Consider the following 11,361-nt stretch of genomic DNA (forward strand, 5'->3'; position numbering starts at 1 on the left):
ACACCATGAGTACTACCATGAGTACTACCATGAATAATACCATGAGTACTACCATAAGTAATACCATGAGTACTACCATGAGTACTACCATAGGTAATACCATGAATAATACCATAAGTACTACCATGAGTACTACCATAAGTAATACCATGAGTACTACCATGAGTACTACCATAGGTAATATCATAAGTAATACCATGAGTAATACCATGAGTACTACCAAAGGTAATATCATAAGTAATACCATGAGTAATATCATAAGTAATACCATGAGTAATACCATGAGTACTAACATGAGTAATACCATGAGTAATACCATGAGTAATATCATAAGTAATACCATGAGTACTACCATGAGTAATACCATGAATAATACCATGAGTACTACCATAAGTAATACCATGAGTACTACCATAAGTAATACCATGAGTACTACCATGAGTACTACCATGAGTAATACCATAAGTACTACCATGAGTACTACCATAAGTAATACCATGAGTACTACCATGAGTACTACCATAGGTAATATCATAAGTAATACCATGAGTAATATCATAAGTAATACCATGAGTAATACCATGAGTACTACCATGAGTACTAACATGAGTAATACCATGAGTAATACCATGAGTAATATCATAAGTAATACCATGAGTACTACCATGAGTAATACCATGAATAATACCATGAGTACTACCATAAGTAATACCATGAGTACTACCATAAGTAATACCATGAGTACTACCATGAGTACTACCATGAGTAATACCATAAGTACTACCATGAGTACTACCATAAGTAATACCATGAGTACTACCATGAGTACTACCATAGGTAATATCATAAGTAATACCATGAGTAACACCATAAGTAATACCATGAGTACTACCATGAGTACTACCATGAGTACTACCATGAGTACTACCATAAGTAATACCATGAGTACTACCATGAGTAATACCATGAGTACTACCATAGGTACTACCATAAGTAATACCATGAGTACTACCATAAGTAATACCATGAGTACTACCATAGGTAAGTGCCACTTCCTTCCTCTCGGACAACCACGGAGCCGGAGAGGACTTGAGGACCGGTCGTCAAGCAATGTAGACAGAACAAAACTAAAGGATAGCATATAATGCAGATTTCTACACAAATAAATACGTCTACAAACACATGTTGAACAAATCTGAACGAGGTCTGCAAACTACAAGTAGCCTCCAGATCGAATCTAACAGGAAGTTGACCTCAGTGTCTTTGGAATCTGAAAGCTCATACGAAGATTAACAAGATGAGAAAGTAAAGAAAAAAACAATTTATAATTTTTTCTCTCACATTTGTTATGAAAATTTAACATTTAGAAATGAGGTCAATCTCTATTTGTTTTGCACACATTTTAAGATGACATTTTCCAGAAAATGTGGAAAAATAAAATGTGCTAATCAAATGCATGTTTCCACCCACTAGGATTATAAAAAACGTGACAGCAAAAATATAACACACGATGGAAATAATTATGTCTCATGTATTAATAAGAGGAAGTTTAGCGTCTCCACGTCACTCTGCACAGAGCCGATGTTTTGATGTTTATTAGACGTTTAAGGACACTATATGAGTAATTCATCCTCCTCCACACAAACAGCAACTGATTTAATTGGGTCAGTCATCAACAGTGACAATGTTGTATTTATTGCTCTTTGTTACGCAGGTTGACTAATAGTTAAATTATACATGGAATGGCATGTCGCTATGCCAGCGTCTTACCTGGTGAGTATTTAGTCCCGCCCTCCACATGTATGACACTGTCACCCCATTAGCATGAAACGCTTAAATACTCAACCGGGCGGCTTTGTTTTACAACACCAAAAAAGAAGAGAGGAGGAACGATGGAGGAATACAGAGATAAGATCTTGTAAGTACACATATTATTATTTATTTGGATTTTATTTAATGTCATATTTTCTTTACATGTCATATCTTTTTAATAATTATTTTTGTTAGAATATAATGCAAAATGTATTTTCCAATTTATATTCGATTAGAAATACTGTGAAAATGAGCCTTTTTATAATCATATATTTTTCTGTTGTTGCAGTTAGTTATTTTGTAATATTATGTAAACAAGGTGTTTTAGTTATGCCCTGATTTTATTTAATATTTCATATTTTCTTTGTCATATTTTCTCCAATTATTTTTTTATTTTATTTTTTATAATATAATTCAAAATGTATTTTCCAATTTCTATTCGATTAGAAATATTGTGAAAATGAGACTTCTTTTTATAAACATATATATGTTCTGTCATTGCATTTAGTTATTAGTTATATAAGGTGTTTTAGTTATTCCCTGATATTGAGCCAAATAATTTTAAGAATCTGCCGACTACAGACAAAAGATATCGCTCTCTAAGTCCGGCACATTTATATTAATGTGGAAACTGAAAAGTTGACAATGTGTATTTCCCCTGCTAAATAAATACAATATTATCAGTTATTCTCTATTTATCAAGCAGTGTGTACACATATAATACATTGTGTAGGAACACATTATATTGTAGTCTTAAGCTGATTATTTAAACAATTATTAATAAATACATCTATTTCTTCAAATATAATATCCTACACCTTTACAACTGTGTTAAATCTATTTTTCATTATGATGTGTCTATTATGTCTGCTGACGACTATATTTGTAATTTGTGAATGAAATATATCCATCCACCCACCGATTTATCCACTTCCTTCAGGCGGCCGTGGGACACCTGCAAAGAGGTCCCTGCCATTGAAGATGAACACACGCCATGGAAGATGATCAAACTGCTGAAGTTCATCTCTTTGTGCTTCGTAGCCATAACCGTGTTTGGATTGGCCTTCTGCAGCAAGGTTTGCTATTATTCTGGGTCGTGGGTCGGGGATGCATGTTGAAGAGCGAGCAATAGATTACATTCAGGTGTGAGCATGAGGATTGTAGTGGAGTAAGACACATGCTTTGTCTGCGGAGCAGCTCGTGTCACAGTGTTAACCGTGAGCGGCCGATTAACGGATCCTCCTCCGTTGCAGGCTTCATTCCTCCTCCTCATCACCTTGTCCAACGAGGGCACGAAAACCCTCCCCGATGACATGAGGCCCGTCGCGCTGCTTTGTATCGGCTGCATCATCATAAGTTCCAGCGTCTTGATATTTTTAAAAAGCCTCTGGAAGGCGTGCTACAAAACATCAAAGCTGCCGAGGCCGACGACGATTGCCATGGTAAGACAAGACTCGCCGTGACGTTGACTGATGCCAACAACAACAAAAAACGAGCCTACGGCAGGCGAACCGGACTCTCCTTTACCACGGCGTGTAATTCCATAATCGTCTTCTCCTTCAGGTTCTGTTCTTTGAGTTCCTGGTGTCTATGGGCTCGGCGATTCTAACCATCATCGCGATGCCGCACCTGGACATCGTGACCAACATAACGATCCTGAGCAGCGTGGCCATCGTCTCGGCGCTCCTCCAGGTGATCACGCAGTGCACCGCCAAGCAGACCAACCGCTTCCTGGCGCCCTCCATCACCGCCTTGATCCTCATCTTGCTCGGTTACGGCCTGTTCGTCTACCTGTACATCACGAAGGATCTCAATGACACCAAGACCATCATTTGGGTGGGACTGGCTGTCGGTGGGTCTATCTTGATGTCTTTGAACTGGTGGGAGAACTACTTCAGGCTGATCAGCCAGAACAGCAGCTCCGTCTTCCTCAGCCTGCTGATGATAGACGTGAAAAAGTGCCAGAACATGCTGAACATCATGTCCAGCCTGCTCCGGATCGCGGTGACCGCCACCGTGCTCGGAGCCTACGTACATCTGGACGGAATGGACTGGAAAATCGTGACCTCCATCCCAACCCGCGAGACAAGAATTATAGCCATCATCATCGGGGTCCAGCTAGTCTCCTCCTCACTCTGCCACTGGTTTTCATTGGTGGCCTGCAAGATGCACGCCCTGCGCCGGTGCTTCATCCTGCCTTTGTACTTCGCCTCTCTGGCCATCATGGTTTTCTTCGTCGTCCCCGTCATCGTTTACTATCAAGACTACAAAACGAGCCTGAACGGGACCTCGATCGACTTCGCAGGCTACTGCAGCCAAGTCGTCGACACAAGAAACCAAAGCCTGAACGGCAGCGTGTTCCCGGGCCTGGTTCTGGATGTTACACACACTCTGTGCTTCCTGGACATGTCCGATATAGCCGACATCGGCATACTGACAGGTAATAATTTAGAGCCTGATACAATGCATTTTCGCACGCGAGGTCATTGCAGGTTGATGCTTCTGACAAGAAGTGTTACCAGTTACACTTGAATGGTTATTTTTTAATTTAGTTCTGCATTTTTCTGGATCCACAAAAACCTCTCATCATATGGTAGAGATCAAGGTACCTTTCAGTATCCAAATGAGTAATTTCCCTCGTTGTTTGTCAATCGTCCTCCAGGGTTATCCGTCTCCTGGTGGCTCGGTCTTGTGTTGACCACCCTCCATCTGTGGTACCTCACCGTGCATCGTATCCAGAGGACCCAAGACCTGTTTGTAAGGAGGCTGTACGAGGGACCCTTTATTGAGCAGTCCCTCCTCCTCAACACCCGATTCGACATCCAGACGAGACACAGGAAGAAGTAAGTGTGTGTAGGAGTAGTCCTCCATCTTTGGTCCCAGCGAGAATTCTCAAAAGCGTTGTGCAATGTTCGGTTGGTTCGTTGAGGCTATCAAGCTAGAGGTACATTGTCTCTTCTCTAACCCCAAACTTTTTTTTCTCACATTTGCAAAACTTGTCATGTTCAGAATCAATACATTTGAGACATCGATGTTGTATCTATGCGCGACCATGTGGCATGAAACCTACGACGAGATGATGAACATCATTATCTCCATATTCAGGTGAGAATTCAGTGACTCTAATAGTTTAACTACAAATACCCCTAGGAGTCTGAGTCCTTATCCCAGACAGTTGTACTCTTAACAACCACATCACTTCCTCCTCTGAACCCTGCAGACTGGACAAGTACAGACCAAAGACAGAACCAACGCACACAGATTTCACCTTTGAAACGCACATCTACTTTGACGACGCCTTCATACATGTCGAAGGGAGTGAAGGCCATCACCTCAACACATATGGAGAGGACCTTTTGGAAATCCTAGCAGAAGTTTATGGGTAAGAACCATGTTCAGAGATTGCGGGCATTTTACCGTTGAGTGTCCCGGAAAGTGTACGATCAAAGTTCTCTCATCCTCCGTCGCCAGCATCTTCACGAACATCGACGAAAAGTACTTCGTAAAGAAGCAGCACATCCCCGATCAGAAGATCATCCGGACGCCGTACGGAGGTCGCCTGGTGATCACCATGCCCCACGGGAACGTCATCATAGTTCACTTCAAGGACAAGACGCTCATCCGTCACAAGAAGAGATGGTCTCAGGTAGGCGAATAAAGGCCGTACGTTTCATTCACAGCTCACGTTGGGTCACGCCCACGCTCAACAACACTTGAACACTGATTTTGTGTATTCCTACTTTCCAGGTCATGTACCTTTACTATCTTCTTGGCTGGAAACTCATGGGCAAACATTACGCACGCTGGGCGAAGGGAGCGGACGAGGCTGAGCTGAAAGCGGCAGTTCAAGTACGATTGAGAGATGTTTTTTTATGAACGCCACAGTAGTTCTAAATGTCTCGTAAATGTGAAATTAAAAACCCAAACTGTGCCTGTTCCTCCAGAAAGAGAAGCACAACACCTACATCCTGGCTTTGGACGGCGACACCGACTTCCAACCCGCTTCCGTCATGCTGCTCATCGATCGGTTGAAAATGTACCCTCATGTCGGGGCGGCGTGCGGCAGGATTCACCCGACCGGAGCAGGTGAGCACATTATTCAATTAAAATAATCCATAGGAGAAGGCAGGACAAAAGAACACACGGTTAAACAACTTTCCAGTCACACGAAGATCTCTAAGATCCACTGCTGACGAAGAAAGAAAACTCTAAATCTTTGTATTTCCGCTCCAGGTCCCGCGGTATGGTTCCAGAAGTTTGAATACGCCGTCAGCCATTGGCTGCAGAAGACAGCGGAGCACGTGATTGGCTGCGTGCTCTGCAGCCCCGGCTGCTTCAGTCTGTTCAGAGCGGAGGCGCTGATGGACGACAACGTGATGAAGAAATACTCCACCAAGTCCACGGAGGCGAGCCACTACATCCAGTACGACCAAGGTGAGGATGTTGCTCCATAGGACTCCCCGTCGCTCACGCGGTCCATCGGTGTCCTCCTCTCACGTTCGAATGCCGATGCATATTCACTGCAGGCGAGGACCGCTGGCTGTGCACTCTGCTGCTGAAGCAGGGATGGAGGGTGGAGTACAACGCGGCATCTGATGCCTACACCAGCGCACCAGAGGACTTCAAAGAACTCTACAACCAGGTAGGAGATACTCAGTAACAGTACCCGAGAAGCATCTGTCAACATATCGGCCGGCTTGGTTACAAGTTGACGGTAAACCTCAAATTCAGTTTCAATTTCAATTCAGTTTATTTGTATAGCCCAATTTCACAAATTACAAATTTGTCTCGGAGTGCTTTACAATCTGTACACATAGACATCCCTGCCCCAAAAAACCTCACATTGGACGAGGAAAAACTCCCAAATAACCCTTCAGGGGGAAAAAAAGGGAAGAAACCTTCAGGAGAGAACAGAGGAGGATCCCTCTCCAGGATGGACAGAACAATAGATGTCATGTGATCAGAAGGACAGATTTAGAGTTAAAATACATTCAATGAATGTGACAGAGTGGATGAATAGTTCATAGTAGGCATATTCCACGATGGAGACCTCCACGATCCATCAGGCAGATGGCGGTGGGGAGGAGGAGTGGGCGGAGTCTCAACAGTGGGCAGAGTCTCAACAGGACAGTGGCGTAGTCAGGAGCAGGAATTCCACGACCCAGACCTCGATGATCCATCAGGCAGATAGGATCTATGCCGTCTCATAGGGTCCGATGACCCCATGAGACGTGAAGTCAAAAGGACTCCGGGGAGAAAGCAGAGTTAGTAAGGTGTGATTGAGAGATGAAAATTCATCCTTAAGGAGAGAAAAGAGGAGATAGGTACTCAGTGCATCCTAAACGTCCCCCGGCAGCTATAAGCCTATAGCAGCATATCAAGGGGCTGAACCAGCTGAACCTGATTCAGCCCTAACTATAAGCTCTGTCAAAGAGGAACGTCTTCAGTCGACTCTTAAACGAGGTGACTGTGTCAATTCATGCCGTCGTGATTATTTTTGCCCCCTTCAGCGTCGTCGATGGGGTCCGTCCACAATGGCCAACGTGGTGGATCTGCTCGGCTCCACCAGCATCGTGTCCAAGAGGAACCCGTCCATGTCCAAGCCGTTCATGTTCTACCAGCTCTTCGGCATCATCTCGGCGGTTCTGGCCCCTGCCACAATCTGCCTGTTGATTGCAGGTTGGTTTGGTTTGTGTGTGTGTGTGATTGTGGACGCAATATCTTTGGAAGTCAATGGATTTTCTTAAGAATGTGCTGATTTGGTGCAAAAACTCCTTGTGTGGTCTCCAGGTAGTTTGACCTTCATCGTGACACTCGACAACAACAGTGCCCTGGTCCTGTCTGTGATACCTCCGGCCATCTACCTTGTGATTTGCTTCAATGTCAAATCGAACACTCAGATCCAGATTGCAGCGTTCATGAGTGTCATATATGCGTTCCTCATGCTGGTGGTGTCCATGACTATCATCGGTGAGTCATATTCAAAGAGGTAGAACGTTACCAAGCATCTTTTATTTGCTTCAACTCAACATACCCTTATCTTTCTTCAGGCGCGATGATGAAGGACCGAACCATCCTGACACCCAGCAGCATCTTCGTCATCGCGATGGCCACGATTTACATCATCACCGCGATAATGCATCCCCAGGAATCCCATCTGGTGTTCCACGGCTTTCTCTACATCCTCTGCATCCCGAGTGCCTACCTCCTGCTCACCATCTACTCCATGGTCAACATGAACAACGTGTCCTGGGGCACACGGGAGACCAAACCCGCCGGCGGAGCTGCGACGCCAGAACCTGCCGCCAAGGAGACGAAAACCCAGCAAGGTAGACACCAGGTTGAAAAGGAGCGCATCACTCGACCAGTGTTACTGTTGGTGTTAAATTAACTTGTGCTGATCTTCGTCCTTGCAGCCAAAAGCTCCTTCCAAAGGTTCTTCGCGTGGTGCAAATGCTGTAAAAACAGCAACTACAGAGCGGGAACCATGCAAGCGTCTGTCAACCAGGACAACCTGATCATAGAGGTGGAGCAGCCTGAACGCCAGCCCCAAAACAGCATCGTGGACAATAGTCCCCAAGACGAAGCGCCGTAAGTCCCATAAGTCCATCGATTGGAGTGTAATGTGCCAGTGAAGTGTGAAATGGTACTAACACATTGTCGCAATTGTGTTACAGGCAAGCAGAGCCGGTTTTACCCCACCCTAGCCAATGTAGGTTGAAACATTTCGGCAATAATTACTCAATTGTGATTCCAGCTCTGTTATCTCAAAGTGTCCCGTCTCGCTCTTCTGTCCAGGTTTCGTCACACAACTGCAGAGCAAGTCCACTGATATGCAGCTGGTGGAGGAATCGCTCGACGAGGTGTGTATGTCTCTTTCCATCGGGTGGGCGGGATCAGCTGCCCCCCCCCCCCCCCCCGAATCACCATATCCTTTTTTACCAGAGAAATGTTGTAACAACGGACAGAAATATTCACAAATACAACAAAATTATTAATTTTGAAAGGTTTTTCTCGGCAGGAGGAGAATAAGTTCTTCATAGATCTTCAGAAGAAGTACTTGGAGCCTCTGAAGGACGACAAGGAGAGACAGAAAAAGATCACCAATGAGCTGCGAGAGCTGAGGAACAAGGTATACATCGACCGCAGTGGGAAACCACGGGGCAGTTCACACTAAACTCATCTTTCTCTTTCACACACAGGTCAACTTTGCCTTCTTCATCACGAATTGCATCTGGCTGGTGGCGACGTTCACCCTGCAGCTCTTCGACGCCTCCTTCTCCATAAGGGTGCCCAAGCTCGACGTCAACCTCCAGGACACCGGAGAAGACGTTCAAATCGATCCCATCGGCTTCATGTTCATCCTGGGATTCGCGACTTCGGTCACCATCCAGTTCCTCACGATGTTCTACCACAGGTACTTTCAGTTAGTGACACTCATGTGGAGGAAATTAATGTTCCGTTGCCCCGGGAGACATCAAAAGTAGTTGAAGCGTGGTTGTGTGATAGCACTATATTACAGGAACAAGCTCACTAGTTATCAACCACGAGATATAAGTACAAACAAGTCATGAAACGTCCATGAATGGAACAGGATTCTCGGAGCGTCCAAGCAAGACGGTCAGAAATGCTGTCGCTCCGTCTAAGATCTCCTTTATACGTTCTCAGAAGCCCAGTCGAATAAAATCTGTGATGGATCTACTAAAGCTGAGCAATGAGAGGACAAGGCGGTCTCGTGTTTGGCTTAAGTCCACTTAGATGAACCCAGAACATGTCGGTCATCGTTGGAGTCTCATCACCTTTGAACCTGTCCTGGTTCTTCAGACACACAGAGACACGTGGTGGACCCAAAGAGTTGCACAAGTGATTCTATCATGGGAGGACACTGATTACGACTGTTCCTCCTCCTCCGAGTTCACATGTAAGCCAGTCGATTGCATTTTGTTTCCTCCATCCAAATCATTCTTTCTTGTTGTTGTTCCGTCTCCATCCAGGATCAACACTCTGATCCATTACGTGGCCTTTTTGGACACGGAGGGCACAGACTATAAGATTCAACCCGTTGAAACCTACAAGCCACCCAAAAAGGTATTTACAGCGACTGTTAACATCAACTTCCCATAAGTGTAGTCTTTTATTTAGCACAGTGTTAAAATAGATATAGATGTATGATACAAACATAGTGAACAAGGAAGAACATTTAATTACCTGACAAAAACATTCCTTTGATTAAGGAGAAACTGAATGTGCTGACATGAGTCCAACCACACCCCGTCGGTAAAAATTCTCCCAAAGGAGAACAAATGGCTTAGTCACCCGCTACAAGCGAAGCGGGCGCGGTGCCATTTAATTGAGCATGATTTTATTCGTGTATGTCTCCAGGTTTCCAAGAAGATGTCCGAATTCGACTCCATCTCCGATACCAAGTCCAACTTCAGCGTCGCCACGACCGCCGACGAAGACTTCGACGACGAATCCGACTTCGAGGAGGAGAGCGATGACGAGTTCTACGAAGACATCCCGGGGACTTCGCTGTAAAAACGCGGATCCCCTGGCACTGTTTCTGTCAGCACTTTAAATCAAACGTCTCCATTATGTATATATAATTTATTCACGACACTACGCACTGTTTTCGTTCTCGTTGAAATAGTAGAGAGAGAACAAATTAGAAAATGTCACATTATTGACGATATAAATGAAGGAACTGTTTTTTAAAAATAAACTGTACATCTTAGTGTTCTTTGAGTTTGCCGCCTCGGTGTTTAAAACACTGTAATGTGAAGTGCAATGAACGAGATTTAGACGCAGCGGCCATGACGTTCTTTTAAATGGTCGAAGAAAAAAAAAAAAGGGATCAAAGAGATGTCCTGAAAGATTGTCACAAAACGGTGTGATGTGTATATTATTTTTGTCATCGTCTTAATCGAGTACGCCGACACATTTACATGCAAACTGTATGTTTTACACCTTTAATAGTTTTTACTTAACATATTCTTTAGGGGGGGGGGGGGGTGTTGCACGACTACTTTGCTGTATTATTATTGTTGTTGTTGATGTAGTAAAACTCCTCTCCAGGTTATCTGACGTGAGTGTCAGAGGAGGCACGTGATGAAAATAGTTTTTGTTGACTTTTAATTTATTGTTGAATGAAGGAGAAAGAAGTATCTGTGATTTGTGCCGTGTGATTCGACCTCTCGTTTCCTAATAAAAGCGCACAGTGACCACATTTAAAAAACACTCTTGGCTGTTATTATTCCACGCGTATCTCTGATTTAATTACGTTTCAAATGTGACGTATTAAATATACATTGTTCGAGAAACATTAAAAAAGTATTAATACATTTCTATTGTAAGACTAAAAATATCCGCCAACATAATGGAGAATATTCAGAGTGTGGCGGTTGAGATCACCACACTAGAATAAAGACACGCTCTGGACTGGATGACACCACATGTTATGTTACTTTTCTGGATTATTTATTGGATTATAACACTTTTATTTTTGTTTTTTCAACATTAACCACTGTGGCGGTTCCCCCGTTGCTCCTC

At 43.9% G+C, this 11,361-nt stretch overlaps 1 protein-coding gene across 1 annotated transcript; it reads left to right on the top strand.

The window, feature by feature from the left end:
* Positions 1 to 2,776: 2,776 nt before the first annotated feature.
* On the top strand, positions 2,777 to 11,049 carry LOC130201717 (chitin synthase chs-2-like). The gene is made up of 21 exons (XM_056426848.1): positions 2,777 to 2,888; positions 3,066 to 3,254; positions 3,376 to 4,252; positions 4,475 to 4,655; positions 4,822 to 4,917; positions 5,033 to 5,194; positions 5,284 to 5,458; positions 5,560 to 5,661; positions 5,757 to 5,898; positions 6,046 to 6,246; positions 6,339 to 6,454; positions 7,323 to 7,491; positions 7,603 to 7,782; positions 7,863 to 8,141; positions 8,229 to 8,403; positions 8,490 to 8,524; positions 8,611 to 8,675; positions 8,834 to 8,944; positions 9,015 to 9,229; positions 9,807 to 9,900; positions 10,195 to 11,049. Exons 1-21 carry the CDS (start codon positions 2,814 to 2,816, stop codon positions 10,348 to 10,350), a joined length of 3,795 nt encoding a protein of 1,264 aa, XP_056282823.1. The 5' UTR covers positions 2,777 to 2,813; the 3' UTR covers positions 10,351 to 11,049.
* The last annotated feature ends 312 nt before the right edge of the window (positions 11,050 to 11,361 follow it).

The sequence above is a fragment of the Pseudoliparis swirei genome, chromosome 1 (genome assembly GCF_029220125.1).
Source record: "Pseudoliparis swirei isolate HS2019 ecotype Mariana Trench chromosome 1, NWPU_hadal_v1, whole genome shotgun sequence".
In the NCBI taxonomy this organism is placed as follows: domain Eukaryota; kingdom Metazoa; phylum Chordata; class Actinopteri; order Perciformes; family Liparidae; genus Pseudoliparis; species Pseudoliparis swirei.